The 24,376-nt window shown below is 46.1% G+C and overlaps 1 protein-coding gene across 2 annotated transcripts in view; it reads right to left on the bottom strand.

Moving 5' to 3' along the window:
* KCP (kielin cysteine rich BMP regulator) overlaps positions 1–24,376 on the bottom strand; it is a 96,609-nt gene that overhangs the window by 43,092 nt on the left and 29,141 nt on the right. The window contains exons 9-25 of one of the 2 annotated variants that reach the window (XM_060279271.2): positions 22,431–22,513; positions 21,467–21,560; positions 19,106–19,185; positions 17,438–17,614; positions 16,856–16,949; positions 14,973–15,055; positions 13,588–13,681; positions 13,275–13,354; positions 11,914–12,013; positions 10,005–10,090; positions 8,896–8,989; positions 7,229–7,381; positions 5,395–5,501; positions 3,349–3,442; positions 1,386–1,559; positions 649–731; positions 391–484 (exon numbers count right to left, since the gene is read on the bottom strand). In XM_060279271.2, the coding sequence (XP_060135254.2) occupies positions 391–484; positions 649–731; positions 1,386–1,559; positions 3,349–3,442; positions 5,395–5,501; positions 7,229–7,381; positions 8,896–8,989; positions 10,005–10,090; positions 11,914–12,013; positions 13,275–13,354; positions 13,588–13,681; positions 14,973–15,055; positions 16,856–16,949; positions 17,438–17,614; positions 19,106–19,185; positions 21,467–21,560; positions 22,431–22,513 (1,770 nt within the window). The remainder of the gene's footprint in view (positions 1–390; positions 485–648; positions 732–1,385; positions 1,560–3,348; positions 3,443–5,394; positions 5,502–7,228; positions 7,382–8,895; positions 8,990–10,004; positions 10,091–11,913; positions 12,014–13,274; positions 13,355–13,587; positions 13,682–14,972; positions 15,056–16,855; positions 16,950–17,437; positions 17,615–19,105; positions 19,186–21,466; positions 21,561–22,430; positions 22,514–24,376) is intronic. The other variant, XM_088676513.1, reaches the window with a different exon arrangement.

The raw sequence follows: 24,376 nt of genomic DNA on the forward strand, positions 1-24,376 counted from the left end.
TTTGTGGCTGAGTGGGGATTTGAACCCTGGCCTCGCCCAGGCCATGGGTTGGCGTTCTAACCACTACACTGCACCACCTTTGCTGTAGCTCTGAGTCGGCGGCAGGGGATTTTTCAGGGTCCTCCAAGCCTCTGGCAACAGGCATTTTTTTTTCTTGAATTCACCAAGGCCTTTCAAACAACTACAGCCATTTCATTGACCCTGCTGCATATTCCTGATTGTATTTTCCATTTGGTTACTTACGGCGTTAGCTGCTGAGAGCGTTTCTGTCGGCGCGAGGGGCACACGAGCTTAGGAAAAAAGCGAGCGAGCAACAAGCCCTTCGGGGATTGGACCCCTTGGCAGGGAAGCGGGCAGACCCTGGAAGATGAAGCTGGTGCAGTTCCGTACCTGGACACCGGGGGCAGCATTCTCCGGGCATCAGGAACGGTTCCGGGCAAAGAAGGGGCGGGCAGCGGCGTGAGAGGCACTGGACGTTCCCATTCTGCAGGTGGGACAGGAGGAGAAAAGCTGGCTGAGTATTGCGCTGGTACAGGGGAGGGGGTTGGACTAGATGGCCCCTGGGTGTTGTCCCTTCTATGATTCCAATGGGAAAGACCCCACCATCCTTCCCCGGAGAGTCTTCCCCCGCGCCACCCTGGCACTCACGATGCAGTGGCACTGCCGGCACTTGTCCGTGGGGTGGGGGAACTCTGCCCCGTTGGGGTACTCCTTCCCAGCATAGTTGCAGCCTGTGCAGGAAAGGAAGGGTTAATAATGTTTAGGGAGGCTTTTAATGTTTAATTGATTATCTTATTTTATTTTTCTGTTGGAAGCCGCCCAGAGTGGCTGGGGAAACCCAGCCAGATGGGCGGGGTATAAATAATAATAAATTATTATTATTATTAGTATCAGTATTATTAGTATTATTAGCCTATCAGTTGGAGAAAGGGATCTGTGTGGTTCTGGGGAACACTGGGGGCAAGATTAGGAAACAAGTGGGTATCAGGGGCGCTGTCTATGCGGGGTTGGGCTAGATGACCCTCGGGGTCCCTTCCAATTGTACAATTCTTTTTTTTAAAAAAAGCCTTTATTTATAATAAACAATATCACAAAAAATTAAGAAAAAAGGAAATTTCCAATTTCAACTACATAGAAACATAAACAAAACCAAAAGAAAAAAAGAAGAAAAAAGGAAGCATAGGGGGAAAAGGGAAAAAAATAAATATATCTTACAATGCGAAGATAAAACAATTTAGAACAAATTATGAATCAGCACCATAATCCTCTTTGCATTATCACAATACAAAAAATACAAACGAAATATTTTGTTTCCAATTATACAATTCTGTGATTCCCGGGGTGGGGCGGTTTTGACATTCTAGCCGAGTGCAGGAGATGCTCACCATTGCAGTTGTTCTGGCAGCAGGATCCGGGCAAGGGGTGAGCGCACAGGGCCCCCGGGCACTGCCGGTCCTTGCAGCGCAGTTCCCCACCGGTGCACAAACACGCCTGGCAGGGGTTCAATGGGCTGGGCAGCTCCTCTCCGTCCAGCACCACTCGGTTGTCCTGAGTGCAATCTGCGTGGGAATTTTCAGGGAGGCAGGAGAGGATCTGGTGTTGATCAATATCCTTCCTAACTTGCGCTAGCAAGTTTATTTACTTAGTAGAGTTTCGCATTCCCCTTTTAAACGCACAGCGGGTAGCTGGTGGCAGGCTCGTGTAAGCCTCTCGCTATAAGGTTCCTGGTAAGTCCCTTAGATCCCTCTTAAAAGAATAAGCATGCCACAATCTTGTCTAAAGTATATAAAAGTATTTTTCTCTCATTCAGTTCACAGTTGGATCCCTGAAGGCAGACTTTATTACAAAGTATATGCATGTGCCTCTATCCCATGGGTCGGCAAACTAAGGCCCACGGGTTGGATCAGGCCCAATTACCCTCTGGATCCGGCCCGTGGGCGGTCCTGGAATCGCCGCTTGGATCGGCGAGATCGTTCTGGCTGCGACATATATTTGTTTGCAATTTTTTCCGAGACCCATTCCCTCCCCCTCACACTCCCTGCGACGGAGCCTCCTCCCTCCCTCCTCCTGGCTTCTCCCTGCCCTGCAGAGGAAGGGAGCTGGGCTTGAATTGATCATTGATCATTTGATAATGGATAATTATGGATATATAACAGATGGACAAGGGTAAAAGTTGCATTAAATTTAATCTTAATTATGGAACCCATGGAGGGAGGGGAAAGTTCAAAAGAACCTCTTATTTTAATGCCTGAAATGGTTAAGTTCAAATGTATAAAATTGTGAAAAACCAATAAAAAATGTTTTTTTAAAAAATATATTTATTAAGATTTTCTGATACATATAAGGATCACACTTAACATTCACAAGAAAATACCATACAAATGAGAGAAAATTTAAAAAAATTAAAGAGAAACAAAAAAGGAAAAAAGCAAAAAAGAAGAAAAAAATATAGAAAACAAATCTTATACTTATGACTTATTAATAATTTTGACTTCCCCAACCCTCCCTCTCCGAGTCTAATTTAAATCCCACAAATACAGCTATTCATACTTAAACAGAAAATTAAAATTAAAAATAAAAAGGAGAACATTTCAATATCATTCCTAATAACATTCTAATTTTTACCATTAATCTCATAACTAACTTCATATTTTTAATCCCTTTAGCCTATAATTTTCCCCCCACAAGTACTCCATTCCTTCCTTTACTATTTTCACTATCCCTTTTAACATCAGATAAAAACTTTTTTCATCCCTCCTTCCCCTGGTTGCCAATTCTCCAGATGCCTAGGCAAGTTCCATTAATACCTTTCCAGTTCCAGACCGTCTCAATCCGTCCACTTAATACATTCACCCATATTCTCACCCCCCACCAGCTTTGATCCAATTCAGCCCACCCCCCTCCCTCACCATGCACCGCTGTCTTAACTGATTCTTTAATCCATACCCAACGCCATCCTTTCTTTACTTTCCCATACAGATATTTCCCCTGTTTATCTCCCCAGATGGTTGGCTCATTTCCTGGATTTCCTGTTTTTTTTAAAGAATATTCCCTGGAGACTGATGTCTGCACTGTACTTTTAAAGCACCACGACACATCTTTCAACATCCAAAGAATCCCGGGAGCTGTAGTTTGGGTGTTGAGAGTTATTAAGGAGACAACCCTCCCTCTGTTCCTTTCGGAGAGCTTCAGTCCCCATGAAGTTCCCCGTGAAGAGGGATGGGTGGTTATCCATTCTGGGAACCGTCGCACTGCGTGGGGAACAGGGGGGTCTCTCAGCACCCTGAACAAACTACAACTCCCACCTTTCCAGGCGCTGGAATTGGAATTACCCGTGTGGTGACTCACCGGGGCATTTTGGACAGCATGTTCCAGGCCTCCTCTCCGGATGCAGGCAAGTCAGTGGGGGGCAGGGAGTGGGGGAGCAGCGAACGGTGCCATCCTGCGGCGGAGAAGGAGACATTGCTATTTGATATTGCTGTTAAATTTGTATACAGTCATACCTTGGGTTACAGCCGCTTCAGGTTGCGTTTTTTCGGTTGTGCTCTGCGCCGAACCCAGAAGTACCGTAATGGGTTACTTCTGGGTTTTGGCATGTGTGCATGTGCAGAAGCACTAAATTGTGCTTTGCAAATAATAATAATAATAATAATAATAATAATAATAATAATAATTTCCTTTTTGACATCTGATGGGAGGGTGTTCCACAGGGCAGGCTCCACCACCGAGAAGGCCCTCTGCCTGGTTCCCTGCAACTTGGCTTCTCGCAATGAGGGAACTGCAAGAAGGCCCTCAGTACTGGACCTCGGTGTCCGGGCAGAACGATGGGGGTGGAGACGCTCCTTTAGATATACTGGACCGAGGCCGTTTAGGGCTTTAAAGGTCAGCACCAACATTTTGAACTGTGCTCGGAAACGTACTGGGAGCCAATGTAGATCTTTCTATGCGCAGAAGTGCCGAATATCGTTTAGGGCTTTAAAGGTCAGCACCAACACTTTGAACTGTGTTCGGAAACGTACTGGGAGCCAATGTAGAGCTTTCTATGCGCAGAAGTGCCGAATATCGACTCCCCCGTGTGCAGATGCACAGACGCGGGTTGCAAACGCTGCGGGTTGCGAACGTGCCTCCCACATAGATCACGTTTGCAACCCGAGCGTCCACTGTACTGCCCTTTTCCTCCCAAAGAACTCAAGGTGGGTCACACAGCACAAGTGGTTCTGCCCCGAAACCGCGGCCCCTGCTTATGTTCATTCCCTGCCTAAACTGCACAGACTCAGGACCCCTGCAGATATCTTTCAGATTCTGCATCCCTGACTATTTGTGCTCACGATGGTACGGGGTTGCAGGAGAGTTAACAAAGCAGATTAATTTGTGGATGGTCAGGCTTTGCGAGACCTGAGCTGCTCAACTGACTTGGTAAGGACTGGCAAGACCCAGTTAATTATCTGGCTAGTGAGGCCAAGAAAATGACCTCTGGGCATGCTGGGGCAATGTTCAGGTGCATCTACACACAGGCAAAAACCTACAATAAATAAGTCATAAATTAAATCATTATAACAAAAGGGGGGGGGAACCACTATGTAAAATTGCATAGAAAAGTTTTGGGCTCTACGGTGCCATCTAGTGTTGCATGTTTATAACGCATTCAAAACACAGGGTTTTTTTTACAGGTAGGTAGCCGTGTTGGTCTGACGCAGTCAAAAAAAAAAATCCTTCCAGTAGCACCTTAGAGCATAGCTACCAAGTCTCCGGTTTTCCCCAGGAAACCCCCGTTTTTACTTACCTTTTCCTGGTGGTCCCCCATATCACTTCGTCTCCCGTTTTTCTCTGTTATTTTCTCCTGCCGGCGGCCATTTTTTCCCCTTTATGATTTGCCCTTCTATGGGCACAAAAATGGCTGCCGCCGGCTTCAAAAGTCGCATCTACGCATGACCGGAAGTGCATAGATGCGACTTCCGGTGTTGGCAGCGGCCATTTTGGTGCCCATAGATGGGTGGGGCAACACCGGAAGTTGCGTCGACGCACTTCCGGTCATGCGTAGAAGCTACTTTTGAAGCCGGCGGTGGCCATTTTTGGTGCCCATAGAAGGGCAAAGCGACACTGGAAGTTACGTCGACACAACTTCCGGTGTCACACGGCTGCCAGTCCCGGATTCTGCAGTCCGGGACTTGAAAGGTAAGCCTTAGAGACCAACTAAGTTTGTCATAGGTATGAGCTTTCATGTGCATGCACACTTCTTCACGTATCCGAAGAAGTGTGCATGCACACGAAAGCTCATACCTATGACAAACTTAGTTGGTCTCTAAGGTGCTACTGGAAGGATTTTTTATTTTTATTTTGACAGGTTTGTTTGTTTGTTTGTTTTATGTAGCTGAGTCCCCTGCTGGCTCTCACCAGACACCGGCAGCTCTGGCAGGGATGGTCTGGGTCGATGAACTCTTGACCGTTGCTGTAGAGCCGCTGGTTGTAGGAGCATTGCTGGCATCCTGGGCAGCAGGACCCTGCAGAGGAGGCAGAGGGCGAGAGTCACAATTCAACAACTACTGGGTGTGTCCGTTCCAGATGTTCAATTGCAAATTTCAGACGGGAGGCAGAGAAAAGGTGGTTTGGGCGCCCCTCAGACGTTACAGACAACTCTCCTTAGTCCCAGCCAATTCACCCATGCTCGGAAAGTACAGTATTGGCCCGAATATAAGCACCCACTAATAAGCCGCACCTTTAAAATTAAAGGGGGGAAAAAGGGGAAAAGACAAAACCCGAATATAAGCCGCTCCCTTAAAATTGGAGAGAAAAAGAAGAAAGCCAATTAGATTCAGGGAATGCCGTGCACTTGCTAAAATCGCAAATCGCTGTTCAATTGCTACAATTCGGCAGGCACACTCACACCCGTAACAATACTGCACTGTAAAACATGGAGAAAGCGATGAATGACGTTAGAATTAATTGCACAACAGTCTCAAGCTCGCAAATTGGCAATAGAACTTTTTGTGTGTGTGTGATTTAGCGTATGTCTGTTTCAACAGCAATATCATAAAAAGCCCATTTTTGTCAGGTCGCGAATATAAGCCGCACGTTAACTTTTCACGGTCGGAATTTGGAAAAAGAAAGAAAGTGCGGCTTATATTTGGGCCAAGACGGTATCATGAAAAGGACCTGGAGGGCACCAGGTTGGCAATGGCTGATTTGACGCATGAACGGTATCGGTATCAAGTTTATTGCTTATAGCCAAAGGCTGCTGCAATGTATACAATGTAATTCAGTAAAATATATACAAATTTGGTACAAAACTTAGAACATTTACATTATCAAAACATGAGCTGATCAGCACAAAGCTATGGAAACACTTTAATATACCAGTTGAAACATTAAATAATAAAATTTATAAACTAAAATCATCACATGGCCACTGATGTATTAAAAGAAATATTAAACAATACAATCGATAATTCTGTACAACTTTGGTGAGAGAGCTGCATCCTGGTATGGATGGAGTCAGATAAATTCATCTCCTTTACAGTTAACAGCTACCTTGGCAATATAATTTTTCCTAATTTTCCTGGCGGCAGTTGCAAAAAGTGCTACACGCCAGGTCACATATTTATCTGTGTCTGCAAGGATATAAAGAATCATATCAGAAGAATTCTGGGCAGGGGACCTAGTCATTATAGGTAACATAACATATAATGCGTAAGGTCCTCTAATTCAGGGCATCCTCTAATGCAAACACGTTCATTTACTGGAATGCCTCTGTGTCTCCCATCTCTATAAGCAGAGTTTATTGTGTTTAATCGTAACTCTGTAAAAGCTTTCCGGAGTTGTACAAAAGTCAATTCATTAAAATACGTATGTTCGTGGGCCTCTCTAAGTTTAAAATATAATGGAGCGCATGTGGATGAATACATGGAATTTAAATTGTTTTTAGTAGCCACTGTCCTTATGGTACGTTTGAAAAAAAGAATTCTGAGCATGTAGGGAAAGTTCTTTAAGCTCAGACATTGAGAGATCATATTTGCCCATCAGCTGTGCAGTGTGATGTACCCAGTTTTTGAGGGGTAATCCACCCACGAGCTCAATCAGGCATTTTTGGGGAACGGTACAAAGGCATTTGGCGCATCTGTCTGTCTCAGCTGCCCCCTCCCTGTAGCAAAGCCGTAGGGGAGACTCGCCGCTGCCTAGTCCCAGTCAGGGTACCTTGGAGGCTGGCCGGCCAGGGGCGCTCTCCTCTCACCTTGCAGCTGGGCTGGATGTTGGCAAGGAAGTGGGGGGCAGGGGGTGGGGCTGCACACTGGCTCCCCCTGGAGGCAGACGCAGCTGGTGCAGGGCTCGCCCTCCGGTTCCCACTCAGTGCCGTCTTCAAACTCCACGCTGTCCAGGACACACACTGGTGGGAGAAAGAGAGAGTGGTCGTCATAGGACTGGTGGCGGGGGGGGTCAGTCTGGATGATGCCTGGGGCTCCCTTCCAAAACTGCAATATGCCCAAGCTGGATCCAGATCTCTCACCCCGGAGCACTCAGGAGGAACTGGCAAAGTCAGTGCCAGATTTAGGTATAATCTAAACCAGGCTTCCTCAACCTTGGCCCTCCAGATGTTTTTGGCCTACAACTCCCATGAACCCTAGCTAGCAGGACCAGTGGTCAGGGGTGATGGGAATTGTAGTCTCAAAACATCTGGAGGGCCGAGGTTGAGGAAGCCTGCTTAGGGCCCCACTCTCTTGGGGCCCCCCAAAAAAAATTAAAGGAAAAAAACTGGATGTACATTTCCAAAAATATAAGATAAAAAACAAATGAAATAAAACCTACATACAGCAACAGTGTTTTGTGTTGTGTAGGCTCCTGTGAAGTAAGTCATGGACCCCGCCTGCTTGCCTGCTCCCTAAAATATCACTGGTTTGCTCCTTTCTATGATGGCAGAAAGTGAGGAGGAATTAAAGAACCTTTTAATGAGGGTGAAAGAGGAGAGCGCAAAATATGGTCTGAAGCTCAACCTCAAAAAAACCAAGATCATGGCCACTGGTCCCATCACCTCCTGGCAAATAGAAGGGGAAGAAATCGAGGCAGTGAGAGATTTTACTTTCTTGGGCTCCTTGATCACTGCAGATGGTGACAGCAGTCACGAAATTAAAAGACGCCTGCTTCTTGGGAGAAAAGCAATGACAAACCTAGACAGCATCTTAAAAAGCAGAGACATCACCTTGCCTACAAAGGTGCGTATAGTTAAAGCTATGGTTTTCCCAGTAGTGATGTATGGAAGTGAGAGCTGGACCATAAAGAAGGCTGATCGCCGAAGAATTGATGCTTTTGAATTATGGTGCTGGAGGAGACTCTTGAGAGTCCCATGGACTGCAAGAAGATCAAACCTATCCATTCTGAAGGAGATCAGCCCTGAGTGCTCACTGGAAGGACAGATCGTGAAGCTGAGGCTCCAAGGCTTTGGCCACCTCCTGAGAAGAGAAGACTCCCTGGAAAAGACCCTGATGTTGGGAAAGATTGAGGGCACTAGGAGAAGGGGACGACAGAGGACGAGATGGTTGGACAGTGTTCTCGAAGCTACGAACATGAGTTTGACCAAACTGCGGGAGGCAGTGCAAGACAGGAGCGCCTGGCGTGCTCTGGTCCATGGGGTCACCAAGAGTCGGACACGGCTAAACGACTAAACAACAACAACATTCTGCATGGACGGGTTGCATGGCCACAGGCGCCAATGGCTTGAGATCCCTATTAGGCCCATCAATTACCATATAGCATATATTCAACACAAAAAACAGCGGCCATTTGTTGTTGACAAAGGACAGCTGGACATAGAAAGGGCCCCATGACCTTCTGGAGCTGAGGGCCTCATCAAACCTCAATCCGGCCCTGGGCAAAACTTTGCCTGCCCCAGTGTTCAAGGCTCACCTTTGCAGAGTGGGCAGCAGTACTCTGGGTCTTGGATGGGCTGGGAGCAAGTCGCGGGGGGGCACACCTCCTCCTGGCACCGGACGTGTCCATCCTGTAGACAGGAAAGAAAAAGATCGGCGGCATCTCGCAGGACTCTGGCTCGGAAAGTATTACGGGGTGCCGCTCGTGTTTCGAGATAGATGCGAGCTGCTCTGAGCGCCAAGGCGCGTCACGAATGAATAAGGAAGCAAATATATACGCCACACTGAGCTCCTTGGAGAGGTGAAATGTTAGAATAAAAATAATAAATAGACCTATTCCCCCCCACCCCCCACCCTAAAGAAGCAGGGGGTGTTTTCAATAAGGAAAGTGACAGGAAAATGCACTGGAAAGTGTGGGATAGCACTTGCTCTGACGCAACATCATCTAATCTCCCCACAAGCAAATCAGAATGAATGGTAATGAAATAGGCAACTTCGTCTAATCTCCCCACAAGCAAATCAGAATGGATGGTAATGAAATAGGCAACTTCGTCTAATCTCCCCACACGCAAATCAGAATGAATGGTTATGAAATAAGGAACTTCATCTAATCTCCCCACAGACAAATCAGAACGAATGGTTATGAAATAAGGAACTTCATCTAATCTCCCCACAAGCAAATCAGAACAAATGTTATGAAATAAGGAACTCCATCTAATCTCCCCACAAGCAAATCAGAATGAATAGTCATCAAATAAGGAACTTTGTCTAATTTCCCCACAACAAACCAGAATGAATGGTTACGAAACAGTTAACTTCATCTAATCTCTCCACAAACGAATCAGAATGAATGGTCAGGAAACAGCAACTTCGTCTAATCTGTCCGCAACCAAATTAGAACGAACAATAACGGAGTATCAATACCGTCTAATCTCCCCACAACCGAACCAGAATGAATGGTTATGAAACAGGCGGCTTTGTCTAATCTCTCCAGAAAACAAATGTTCAATCAAACAGGCCATCTGGAAGCAACGAGTGACTTGCTGGAGAGAAAGGGATGGCGAAGAACCCCTCCCTCCCCGCTGTGATGAGTGGCACCCCGCCCCTGGGCACAGCCCCTCCCTGCCCCACCCCTGCCCTACTCACTGAGCATGTGCACTGCAGGCAAGGGCTGCCACCTGCAGGCCGGAAGGTGTCTCCATTCTGGAAGGGCCGTCCTTCAAATTCACACACTGTCCAGGCAGATCGAAGAAAGGGGAGACAGGAGCAAGAGGTCAAGAGAATGGCGTTTAAGCTCCCCCCAAAATGCTGAATCAACTGTGGGGTCAGGATCCTGCCCAATCCTGTCCTCTGCCCTTCCCCCAGGACCCTCCTGTCCAAGCCCCCCACAACCCACCACCCAATTTAGGCTCCTGAAATTGCCCAAGGATGACGGCTGGGACTCTGCCACCAGCCAAAAACATTTCTGTTCCGGCAGGCCTGTGCAGGCAGTTCAGAATACATCCTCCCCAATGGCTATAACGGACGCCGTTTAACTTTTGAAAAATGCTTTTTATTGCATGGTTTATATTTTTACCGCTGCAAACCGCTTTGATATATTTTTGTTATGGCACAGTGGTGCACAGATAATTTTTATAAGGAATCAAACAAATATATTTATAGCAACACCTTGAACTTGGGCGGGTAGCTGCTAGTTGCCCAAAGATGGGAGGAGGACAAACTATCTACAAAAGAAGAATGGTTGACCAAGATGAGGGACTATTCCGAATTGGCGAAAATGACTGGGAAAATCAGAGATTGAGAGGACAATAAATTTAATAAAGAAAGGGGAAATTTCATAAGGGACTTGAAAGAACGCTGTAAACAATTTAAAACATGGGTGGGATTTTAAAAACACTTGCAATGAAGCGAGAACTCCATTCAATGATGAGAATTGAGTTTTAAGAAAATATGGAGAACATGATATGATGCAGTTTGAAAAGAATGTCTGGGGAAACCATGGAGGGCTGGAGAGAAGTTCGGGGATTCTGAGAATCCTATTTGTAAAATGATTATGATTTATGTGTGATGATAAATGTTAAAAGTGAAAAGGGAAAGGGAAAAAAAGAATTTGGCTGGGGAGCAGATTGCATACCCTCCAACATTTCTCTGATAAAAATCGGGATGTTCTATTCAATAACAATAATAATAATAATAATAATAATAATAATAATAATTTTACTATTATACCCCACCCATCCCGACTGGGTTGCCCCAGCAACTCTGGGCAGCTTCCAACATATATATATATAACATATTCCCACCCCCACATACAGGGCTGCCATCAATGGCTCAGGGAGTCCCATAACTCCATCCCCTCCAACATTCCTCCGATGAAAATAAAGGTAAAGGTAAAGGGGCCCCTGACCATCAGGTCCAGTCGTGTCCGACTCTGGGGTTGCGGCGCTCATCTCTCTCTATAGGCCGAGGGAGCCGGCGTTTGTCCGCAGACAGCTTCCGGGTCATGTGGCCAGCATGACAAAGCTGCTTCTGGCGAACCAGAGCAGCTCACGGAAACACCGTTTACCTTCCCGCTGGAGCGGTACCTATTTATCTACTTGCACTTTGATGTGCTTTCGAACTGCTAGGTGGGCAGGAGCTGGGACCAAGCAACAGGAGCTCACCTCACCCCATTGCAGGGATTCGAACCGCCGACCTTCTGATCAGCAAGCCCTAGACTCTGTGGTTTAACCCACAGCGCCACCTAGGGACGCCCTAAGGAAAGGCGGGACATTCCAGGATCAAATCGGAAACCGGGGCGGCTTCTGTAAATCCGGGACTGTCCCTGGAAAATAGGGACACTTTGGGGGAGGGGTCTGAGACTGGCAACCAGTGCGATCTCTGAGCGCAGGTGTTACATGCTGGCGAGGCCAGACTGCTGTCAGCAATTGTGCTGCAGCATCCTTCCCCAACTGCAGTTTCCGGATCGGGTGCAACAAGGGAAGCCGCCCAGAGAGAGCCTCGCAGTCATCCGGCCTGATGATGATGACGATGATGTGGGCAGGAGGCAACTCACCATTGCAGGTTGGGCAGCACTGTCCTGGGAGTTTGCCCGGGTGGCTGCAGGACGGTGGAGGGCATTTGGGCACGGCTTGCTCGCACGAAACCTCCCCGGCCTGTTGGAAGAAGAAGAGTTTGGATTTGATATTATTATTAATATTTATACCCCGCCCATCTGGCTGGGTTTCCCCCGCCACTCTGGGCGGCTTCCAACAAATAGCAAAAGACATTAAAATATTACAGATTAAAAACTTCCCTAAAGAGGGCTGCCTTTAGGTGTTTTCTAAACGTCAGGTAGTTGTTTATCTCCTTGACCTCCGATGGGAGGGCGTTCCACAGGGCGGGTGCCACTACCAAAAAGGCCCTCTGCCTGGTTCCCTGTAGCTTTGCTTCTCGCAGTGAGGGAACCGCCAGAAGGCCCTCGGCGCTAGATCTCAGTGCCCGGGCTAAACGATGGGGGTGGAGACGCTCCTTCAGGTATACAGGACCGAGGCCATTTAGGGCTTTAAAGGTCAGCACCAACGCTTTGAATTGTGCTCGGAAACGAACTGGGAGCCAATGTAGGTCTCTTAGGACCGGTGTTATGTGGTCTCGGCGGCCACTCCCAGGCACCAGTCTAGCTGCCGCATTCTGGATTAATTGCAGTTTCCGGGTCACCTTCAAAGGTAGCTCCACGTAGAACGCATTTCAGTAGTCCAAGCTGGAGATGACTAGAGCATGCACCACTCTGGCGAGACAGTCCGCGGGCAGGTAGGGTCTCAGCCTGTGTACCAGATGGAGCTGATAGACAGCTGCCCTGGACACAGAATTGACCTGTGGCTCCGTGGACAGCTACCCGAAGGAGTCTCAAAGTGGCTAACATTCTCCTTTCCCTTCCTCCCCCACAACAAACACTCTGTGAGGTGAGTGAGGCTGAGAGACTTCAAAGAAGTGTGACCAGCCCAAGGTCACCCAGCAGCTGCATGTGTAAGAGCGGAGACGCGAACCCGGTTCCCCAGATTATGAGTCTACTGCTCTTAACCACTACACCACACTGGCTCTCGGAACAAGCAAAAGGGTTAGGACGGGGGTTCCAGTGCCAAGACCTAAGGGGCTACCGGGGGGGGGGGGGCGTTTCCATTTCACCACTTCTTGAAGCCATGGTGCTATTTGACTCCAGTTAAGCCAGCAAAAATGTGCAGAACAAGTTCAATGAAAAAGTTAAAGGAATTTGGATATGCAGAAGATATTTAAAAAATAAACTTAAGGAACTGCAGAAAGAGGGGGAAGGAAGTCAAGTTTGGAAAGGTGAAATGGATTGTGAAACTAATGAAATGTATAAATTTGAAAAGTATAAAGAAAAAGAAAGAAAGAAATGCTCGGCGATGCCAGACTCACCAGGCAGGTGCAGCGCTTGCAAGGCTCTCCACTCAGGACTGTCTCTCCGCTGCGGTACTCTCTCCCTTCCCACAGGCAACCTGGAGGCACCAGGACAAGAAGGGTCTGTAAAGGGCTCTGAGTTCGAGATGCAAGGAACATCCTCTTAAACAGGCATCCCCAAACTTCGGCCCTCCAGATGTTTTGGACTACAATTCCCATCTTCCCCGACCACTGGTCCTCTTAGCTAGGGATCATGAGAGTTGTAGGCCAAAACATCTGGAGGGCCGCAGTTTGGGGATGCCTGCTCTTAAAAAAATCTCCTGGGACTCACCATCACAGACAGGGCAGCAAGTCCCGGGCCGAGGGGGTGCTGGGTGGCGGCAGAGACTGGCGCAGTGCCTTCTTTTGCAGACGGCATGGCCTTCCTGCGGGCATGGGAAAAATAACAGGGGGGAGGGAGATAATGGAATTGGTACCTTTCAAGGGAACAAGAATGTCTTGCAGGGCCTGGCTCACAGACTGCTCTCTCTCCCCCCCCCCCAACAAAAGTCCCTTCCTCCCATTTTATTTTATTGATAATAATTTTTATTAATTTTCTATTATAATCCAGTAATAACCTCATTATAACAATACCAATCTATAATACAATCAATAATACCAATCATTCAAATACCAAATTATATTATTTAGATAAGGTGCCCCCCCACATGCTAGGATTGATGATTTTCTTTATTTTTGCGTTCCAAAATCTTATTGATTTCAATTGCATTCCAGTCGCAATTATAATCCCTTATACAACAGCTCCAATATTTATACGGTAACTTCTATTCCTGCTGACACGTTAAATGATTTTATAAAGCTACAGGTGAGGATCTCAAACTATATCCTATATTCTCAAATCAAAGCGGCTTACAACATATTTCCTTCTCTCTTATATCGATAATAATTTTTACTAGTTTTCAATTACAAAAATCCACTACAGTGGTACCTCGGTTTATGAACACAATTGATTCCGGAAGTCTGTTCATAAACTGAAGCGTTCATAAACTGAAGCAAACTTTCCCATTGAAAGTAATGGAAAGTGGATTAATCCGTTCCAGGAGGGTCCGCGGAGTACTCAACCTGAAGCGTACTTAACCCGAAGCATGGGTGTAATTGGTTCCGGAAGTCTGTTCATAAACTGAAGCGAACTTTCCCATTGAAAGTAATGGAAAGTGAATTAATCCGTTCCAGATGGGTCCGCGGCGTTCGTAAACCGAAAATTTGTAAACGGAGGTGTTCATAAACTGAGTTTCCACTGTATAAGCCTCATTATGTCAATAACAAATTGCAATACCTATTCAAATATCAGTCAATCAAATAGCCAACTAAACAAGCTAGGTCCCCGGTTCCGGTCTCCACCCCCCCCCCCCCCGCATGCTAGTTTTCAAGGCTGGATAGATTCCTTTAATTCTGCTTCCCAGCTCTTCTTTAACCCAGTTACATTCAAATCTTGATATTAATCCCTTATACAACAGCTACAATGTTTTTTTAACTTTACTATTTGTGTCAACACATTTAACAGTTTGTGAATCTGCAAGCGAAGCTTTGTCTCCTTTATTTTCCCTTTGTGCAATATTTGTTTTAACCGTGTTGTTTCTTTCTGTCCTTGCCAAATATTATGTCTCTCTGGGTTATTTCTTGATCTCCGCTTGGGAAACATATTTCTGACCTTACCAGGCATTTGCACTTCAGGCAAGGGTCCGAGGAGGGGGTCCACTCTTCATTGTGCTCACGCCGAGATTCTCCGTCCAGACAACCTGTCGGGGTTCAGCAACGCAGAAACGTCAAGTCGGCTTCAACTGCGAGGAATCCCAAAGCGGGGGGTGGTGGGGCAATGGGATTGCCATAGGGGGCTCTGGGAAGCGGCAGGGGGGTGACGGCGGCGGCGGTGATTTAAGACTCCTGCTAAATGACTTCAAGACAGACACTGGGAAACTTCTTCAAGTCCATCCGCTGAGATTTTACTGAACAGTGGCTAGGATATTACTAGCCCCAAAATGGAAGGACAACAAGATACCAACCAAAGAAGAAAGGCAAGAAAAACTGATGGAATAGGCTGAAATGGCGAAGCTTAACTGGAAGACTTAGAGCAGGCTTCCCCAAACTTCGGCCCTCCAGATGTTTTGGACTACAATTCCCATCATCCCTGACCACTGGTCCTGTTAGCTAGGGATCATGGGAGTTGTAGGCCAAAACATCTGGAGGGCCGCAGTTTGGGGATGCCTGACTTAGAGACAAGACAATAGAGACTTTAAAAAAACATTGGGAACCATTTATGTTATATTTGCAGAAACATTGTAAAGGTGGTCTCATAGCAGGGTTTGAGTAAACACTTACAATTAACAAAATATACAGACTAAGAGGCAATGTGGAAACAATTATGGTATGATAAGAATATAATAATATTTAATTTAAAGATTGTAATATTAAGGTACAATAAAACAAGCAGGAGAAGCTAACAACCAGAGGAGGAAGTTGAGGGAAGTCGTGGGGGGGGAATGGGGGAGTTGGGGAACTGTAATTTTCTTTTTTTGTTGAAACAATATTATTGTGATGAATATAAAATTGTAAAACTTAATAAAAATTTTTAAAAAAGAGTTTACTGGACAGGGAATTAGCTACGAAATGTACTGTCTAAGACGTTTGCTAACAAGCTATCAGCCATTGCAAAGCTCGTATCCCAGGATCAAGCCCATCAGTTTTGTCGAATTAATTGAACTAAACAGTTTTAATTGGGTTTTGGAATAATTGTGCAGTTAATTGTAGGCGCTATTGGCTTCTCCTGCACACAAAGACGGGCTGGGACGGATTTGAGTGGACGAGACCAAGAGTGGGTCCGACAGCCAAGGAGGAGGTATTTGCAGAGGGAAGGGAAAGACACTGGGAAGGGAGCCCATCTAGGAGAAGGAAAACGTTGGTGTTAAACCTGCTTTGCAGGATATATTTGGAAGAAGAAAAGGCTAAGGAGTAAACGCTACACAAATCTGGAGTGGAGTCCCCAAGATGGCGCCTTGTACGCCTCCTTCCGGCAACTCCTGCAGCCAAGCTGGTGCCAAACCTATTGCTCTGCTTTCCTTTGGACCCCATCAGCCAGGCTGAAAGGGGGTCTTGTCATCTGGGGAGCCCAGAACCCCAATATACACTGTCCAGGTTTGCACCCCGGGCATAGCTGCCAAGTCTCCCGTATTCCCCGGGAAACCCCCGTTTTTCCAGCTGCCCCCAGCCAAAAAACCGGATTTTTTTGTCCCCCCCCCCCGGTTTATTCTGGCGCAGCGGCCATTTTGGAACTGGGCGAAGCATGCTCAGAAGTGACTTTTGATGCTGCTTTGCCCAGTTCCAAAATGGCGGCAGTGCTACTTCCGGTCTGCTACTTCCGGTCCAGTCCCTTATTTCTCAGGCCGGAACTTGGCAGGTATGACCCCGGGGAGTGCAAACTGGTTTGTTTGTTTTTTTTGTAGGGTAGGGGGGGCACTGGGGATGAGTTCATGGAACCAAGTGGGGAGGAAAAGGTTTGGGAACATTTGGGGTTGACGGAGGTTCCTTCACCTCCTTCTCACCCTGGCAGAGGGGGCAACATTGCCCAGGGACCTCCTCTGTGATGGCACAGTCCAGCTTTGGGCAGGCTACCTGGGAACAGACGATGTTCCCATCCTGGAGAGGAAAAAAGGCAAGAGGAAGCGCAAAATGAATAAGGAGCCCAACTGGATCAGAGATCCATCAGAGATCTATCGCTCACATGGAGGTGCTTGGTTTTTTGGGGACACCCCTCCCCACCAACAACCCTCCCGCTCCAGACGACTCGAGAAAGTGAGCCAAGTCATATCTCCTGCAGGGAAGGGGATAGGGCCCTTAAGTTAGAATGCTCTCTAATCCTCACCCCTTATTGGTTCTGCATTGCACCCCAGGATTTTTAGATTGGCTGGGACGTATCCTTACTCCCTAAAGACGTCTCTTTCTTGTATGGATGGAGGATGCAGTTTGGGTCCAAAATTTGCATCCTTTGCCCTGCCCACTTTTGCCACTGGCCCCGCCCACCACGGGCATGTGTGCCCCTTGGCACGAACTGCATTGTGATATTTCTTCTGGCAGGGAGGGCGTTCCCCTTTGAGAGCAGCGCCTGCCCCCCCCCCGGCACCCACCTGACAGACACAGCATTCGCAGGGGTCCTTGCCCGCCACCTCCCCACCGTTGGGAATAAGCTGCCCGCGGAAAAGGCAGTGGGTGCAGTCTGGGCAGCAGGAGCCAGCGGCAGGGGGTAGTCCGTGGGTGCAAGGCGGAGGGCATGGCTGGGCAGGGGTGCACACCAGCGCCCCCTCCTGGAGAAAGAGACTCAAGTCACAGAATGGACATGGCAAATGGTGCACAGACTGAGTGCCATTTTAGACTCCCAGCTCCCCATGGAGGCGCCGCTCAATTCTGTTTCCAAGGCAGCTGTCTGCCAGCTCCATCTGGTATGCAGGATGAGACCCTCCCTACCCACAGACTGTCTCGCCAGAGTGGTGCATGCTCTGGTTATCTCCCGCTTGGACTACTGCAATGCGCTCTACGTGGGGCTACCTTTGAAGGTGACCCAGAAACTACAACTAATCCAGAATGCGGCAGCTAGACTGGTGACTGGGAGCGGCCGCCGAGACCACATAACACCAGACCTGAAAGACCTACATTGGCTCCCAGTACGTTTCCGGGCACAATTCAGAGTGTTGGTGCTGACCTTGAAAGCCCTAAATGGCCTCAGCCCAGTATACCCGAAGGAGCGTCTCCACCCCCATCGTTCTGCCCGGACACTGAGGTCCAGCTCCGAGGGCCTTCTGCCGGTTCCCTCCCTGCGAGAAGCAAGGTTACAGGGAACCAGGCAGAGGGCCTTCTCGGCGGTGGCACCCGCCCTGTGGAACACCCTCCCATCAAATGCCAAGGAAATAAACCACTATCTGACTTTGAGAAGACATCTGAAGGCAGCCCTGTTTAGGGAAGTCTTTAATGTTTGAGGTTTTATTGTGTTTTTAATATTCTGTTGGGAGCTGCCCAGAGTGGTTGGGGAAACCCAGCCAGATGGACAAGGTATTATTATTATTATTATTATTATTATTATTATTATTAATTTTTACCCCACCCATCTGGCTCGGTTTCCCCAGCTGCTGTGGGCGGCTTCCAACAGAGATTAAAAATACATTAAAACATCAAACATTAAAACCCAACAACAACAACAGCAACAACACAGTAATAACAATAATATTGTGGGTTTTTGATGGGTCGAATACAGACCTACTATGCAAACTGATTATAATTTTTCTATTTGTTATCAGTGAAGACTTTCTTGCTGCAACAGCTAGTGTGAGGACTGGGGTATGCGTGCGAATTCTGGCAATGAACGGTGCACCAAAGTCCCCCATTGGTTCTCTGATCAATGGCCGATAGAAATGTACATACAGTAGTACCTCGGGTTACGAACACGATCCGTTCCGGGTCGCAGTTCGTAACCCAAAAAGTTCGTAACCCGAACCGCCATTTTGCGCATGCGCAAACCGCACGCGCAGAACATTCGTGCGGCCGAAAATACTTCCAGGTTTGCGCAGTTCGTAACCCGAGTTGTTCGTAACCCGAGGTGTTCGTAACCCAAGGTACGACTGTACACAGTGACAGGATCATTCTACTGCCCCCCACGGGCTTTGGGCATAGCTGCCAAGTTTTCGCTTTTCTCGCGAGGAAGCCTATTCAGCATAAGGGAAAATCCCTGTAAAAAAGGGATAACTTGGCAGCTATGGCTTTGGGGGGCATTGCAATCCCCCCCGGAAACTCCCATATCTCACAGAACATGTGCAGCTTCGACATCCGTCCGCAGAGGGAATCTTCTGCCCAGGCTCCAGCATTCGCCCGTCCAGCTCACATGCTAAGAGGAGAGACAGCATGAAAGACACAACAAGGCCAAGAAAAAAGGAGCGTTAGGGACAATTACATTCCTGACTTTTTTAGTGCTGCAATACCTACACTTTGGAACCCCCAAAGGCAGGTACCCCCAAAGGCAGGTACCTTTTCAGCACTTGCTAACATAATATTTTTGTGCAGGGGTTTAGAAAAGTTGCTGCTAGTTTTAAGCTGGTTTTTAGCCTATTGCTTTTTTTTTTAATAAAATACCTTTATTTATTTTTTCCAATATACAACAGACAAAACAGGTTCAATAAAAATCAAGAAAATAAAATACATCTATAATATTGTGTTACATGTGTCTTATTTGTAAATTACCCCCCTCCCTCCCCTCTGAGCCCTCCCTCCCATCCCCGGTGACTTCTCAGCCGTTCTTGAGTTTTTCCCTTTTGATTCCGTGTATAATCTCTGCATACTATTTTCCAATTTCATCTTCATATTGTTTATTTGTACCATACCTAAATGGTATTATAAGAATCTTTAATTAATGATTAATTAATTAATTAATGATTAATTAATTAATTAATGATTGGTTAATAATTAATTAGTTACAGAACTTTTAAATATCTGATATGAGAATTGGTTTTTCTATTATATCTTTTATGTAATTAAAGAATGGCTTCCAATTATTATTTGAATTTTCTGATTTAATCCCCTTGATTCGTTCATATTCTGCTGCCAACTTATAATAGTTATATAATTTTTGTTGCCATTCTTCTTTTTCCGGGACCTTTGCCGATTTCCAATTTTTCGCGATCAATATTCTTGCAGCCGCTGTAGCATAGTTTATGCAACATCTATCTTGTATCTTGATGTCATCTGGTATCATACCCAACAAAAACATTTCCGGTAGTTTCTTGAATGAATATTTCAGAATTTTCTTTAATTCCCTATATATCATTTCCCAGAACACCTTGATTTTATCACATCTCCACCACATGTGTATGTGGGTACCAACTTCTTTATTGCATTTCCAACATGTGTTGTTCGTATCTGGGTGTATTTTCGCCAATCTGGCTGGTGTTAAATGCCATCTATTCTGCATTTTTAATAAATTTTCCTTTAAATCATAATTAGGTGTGTATTTTGAATCAATTTTCCATAATTTTTCCCATTTTTGCATTGTGATCGATTTACCCAAATCTTGACTCCATTTAATCATGGAGTCCTTGGTTAATTCTTCCTCTGTTTTCCTATTGCTTTTTTTAATAAAAAAACTTTTCACGGCTCGTCCATCATTGCTGTTAATTTTACTGACGCATCATTTTACTGTTTAATCTTTTTCTGTAAATTGCTTTGAGGTTTGTTTGTTTTTCAGTTACCTGGGGAGGGGCTATTGGGTTGTTGTTTTTGTTTTTATTTTGTATTTTGTGGTTTTATATCTTGATTTCATTCTGTGAACTGCCCTGAGACCCCCAGGTATAGGGCGGTATATTAATAATAATAATAGGTATATATTATTATAGGAGAAGGTATAGAAACAAAGTTAATGATTTGTCTGGATTAGGGGAATATATGGGAATATGTATATAGATATTAGGAGATGAAGTAGTAATTTAATTATTTAGTTTGGTAAATTAAATCATAAGAATCAAAGCAAGTTACAATGATATAATAAGGGAAATGATACACTAGCAATTGGAAGTTGCTTTTAAGTTACGATGAGTAAATTGTTATGGTATATTTTACATTTATGTTTGGGGACTTATTTTGATTTATTGGTATGTATATAGTTTAATTTGATTAACTTGCCCAATAGTTAGAATTAATTCAGGTTATGCGTTATCTTGTGTTGGGTGGCTTAAATTTTGAATTTATGTTATTAATTCGAATTTATGCCATTTATATTATTTCCGTTATTTTTTTTGTATCCCCTTTTTTCTTGTTATTGTTTGTATTTTTTTAATCAATAGAGATATTTTTTTATATTCATAATAATAATAATAAATGTTGCAAAATAAATAGATAATAAATAAAGGTGTCATCTGAGTCCCTTTGGATTTATTTTTCCAGGGGGAGCACATTTGCAGGGGGTTAATAACTGAGTAAGGGGCAGGGAATATATTGTCTTGCAGGTAAACAGCAGCATCAAAACTCTGTTGCTCCTGGGGCCGAGTGACGCACAGAAAAAAACACCTCCTGGGGCTCGACTTGGCTCAGTTCACTCCCACCCCCCTCTTGGTTCTTTGCAGGATCCGGAGGAGAAGCCGGATTCCTCTCCAGTTTGTTCATGGTGAATCACTCACCTGGGCAAGCAGGGCAGCACTGGCCAGGCTGAGGGATGGGCTTGGCACAGCGGCTGGGCGGACAGTGGACAGGGTGGCACCGGACCAGGCTCCTCTGGAGGGAAAAATGGAACAGGGTGGTTGCGGGGGGGCACCTCCTTCACTCCCTGTCCCCAAACTGGGGTCTGTCTTAACCCCCTTCCCCCGGAGGGGTAACCTCAAAAAATGCCAACTTTGCCCAACCTCGCCAGATTATTCTGCATCCTTTGACTCGGAAGTGAGCTACGTGGGGGCCAGCGGCAGTAGTTTCTAACAAGACCCTGAACAATGCTCGGTGGGAAGTCATCAAGGTTCACCCGGGCATGTGCAGAGTGCCTTTTCTTTTCTTCATTAAAATGCACTCTGCACATGCTTGGGTGAACCTTTATCACTCCCCCCCCCAAGCATCGTTCAGCGTCTCATTAGAAAAGAAAAATAAACGGGGGGATAGGTCCAACAGCTGAATTGAACCTCCAAGTCCACAGGCAGTCTACCGTTGTGTGCTAAATGCTAGGAAGTCAGCAACACGGGATGGACATGATCCTGCTGCTTGGCTTATGGGCTGCCTTCCGCTGGTAGCTAAATCTTCCAAGCCTCAGCCTCGAAATCATCTATCTCAGATCGATCACTGAGATCCTCTGCCAGAGAGGTGCTGGCTGTTCCCCAGGTCGGTGAGGCTCATTGGACAACAATAAGAAGCCGAGCCTTTCGTGTCATTGGCCGGTCTCGTGGAACTCTCTGCCACTGGAGATTCAGTGCCAACTTTCAAGCAGCTGCTGAAAGCTTTTCGATTCCGCCAGGTAATTGAGAATACGTCTTTCCACATTGCTAAGTTGAGGCCTGCTTTCAGCTATTGAATTGCTTTTATTGTATGCTTTTATGGTTTTATTACCACTGTGATAATTTGTTATAGGGTATAGCTGGGCCCTTGTCTCCACCCACTCACCAGGCAAGAGCAATTCATGCAGGGGTTCGAGGAGGCTGCAAAGACATCTCCCTCCTGATATCTCTGTCCTTCGTACTCACAACCTGGGCAAAAAAAACAGAGGCGAGGCAAAGGCAGGGAATTAATGCAACACCTCTTAACTGCTGTCAGAATTACTATTTGTCAAAAACGGGGAGGAAACGACAACACAATCCATGGAAAATTAAAAACCTGCAAAAGAGTAAGCTTGGTGAGAAGCAGAGAGGACAGGTGACAAGGCAATGTTTTTATCGAGATAACGGAACTTTTTAATAAGGTAATGGAGCAATAAGGTAAAACCACTTTTGTTACTTGGAACTGTGTGATCTTAATTTACTACATTTTGTTTTTCTCTGGAGCAGCAGAAAACAACCTTTCTCCCTCCTCCATATGACATCCTTTCATATATTTGAACATGGCTATCATATCACCCCTTAACCTTCTCTTCTCCAGGCTAAACATACCCAGCTCCCTAAGCCGTTCCTCATAAGGCATCGTTTCCAGGCCTTCGACCATTTTGGTTGCCCTCTTCTGGACACGTTCAAGTTGTCAGTATCCTTCTTGAACTGTGGTGCCCAGAACTGGACACAGTACTCCAGGTGAGGTCTGACCAGAGCAGAATACAGTGGTACTATTACTTCCCTTGATCTAGATGCTATACTCCTATTGATGCAGCCCAGAATTGCATTGGCTTTTTAAGCTGCTGCATCACACTGTTGACTCATGTCAAGTTTGTGGTCTACCAAGACTCCTAGATCCTTTTCACATGTACTGCTCTCAAGCCAGGTGTCTCCCATCCTGTATTTGCGCCTTTCATTTTTTTTGCCCAAGTGTAGTACTTGATTTATTATTAATAAATCCGTAGTAGTAGTATGCTTCCACAAGCCTCACGCCTATTTATTCTGTTTGCGCAGTTTGCTCTGCTGATAAGGTGTGCCTGGTGTCTGGGAGGCCCGAGTCACTGATTTACATTGGAGCCAGAGGCTGATGGGTCTTCACAGTGGGACGGCTTCGCAGTGGGACGGCTGGAAGGAGATGGCCCAGCTGGTGGCTAGCCAGCTGGCCTTTTGACCCTCTGCATGCTGACAGGATCGCCCAAAGTCGCTAAGCTTTAAAAAAAAAAAATTGGGGGTGGGGTGGGTGGGTGTCGATCAGGGTCCCACGATCGACCAGGATCAACACCCTGCGATCGACCAGTAGATTGCGATCAACTGGTTGGGCATCCCTGCTCTACACCAACTAGGATGAATGTTTGGTAAAGAGGAAACATTTTGCACAAATGTTTCCTTGTGTTATAAGAATTTTGAGGTCATATATATATATATATATATATATATATATATATATATAATAATTGTTCATAAAACATGTACATGAATGTACAGTACAGGCACATGTCTGAAGCAGCACAGGAAGACAGGCCTTTCTGACACCATTTTGACTCTCTCTCTGACCAGGTGTTCCTCTGCAAGGAAGAAGGGGGGTGGGGGGAACCTTCTCATTGTCTCAGGAATTAAAGTGATAATCCCTGGCATCCTGATACCTGGGTGCCAGACAAAAGGGTGTGATTAACTTGGCTGCAGGGAAATGTAAATATCTCTCAATTTTGTTGATTAGGTTTTGGGGGCAGGGGGCAGGGTCCAGGATGCTCAGATTACTGCCACCAGACCTCCCCGTTCATGATGTACCTATGATGAATCTAGGGAGGGGGGGGGTCTTGGGCTACACCCCTTCTGTGACATATGGATGATGCTTCTGGGGGGTGGGCTGAAACCAATTTCAAATTTCTTTTTAAGGGCAGGACACCTTTGTTTGGGGTTCCTTCCTTGTTCTCCTGCGTGAGGGGAAGGACCCTGTTGCAACAGCGAAAATAAAGGCTTTGCTTCTCAAACTTCTCTGGTTGGCCTCTGTTATATTCTCCAACCGAT

Source organism: Zootoca vivipara, chromosome 9 (assembly GCF_965207765.1).
Source record: "Zootoca vivipara chromosome 9, rZooViv2.hap1.1, whole genome shotgun sequence".
Classification (NCBI taxonomy): domain Eukaryota; kingdom Metazoa; phylum Chordata; class Lepidosauria; order Squamata; family Lacertidae; genus Zootoca; species Zootoca vivipara.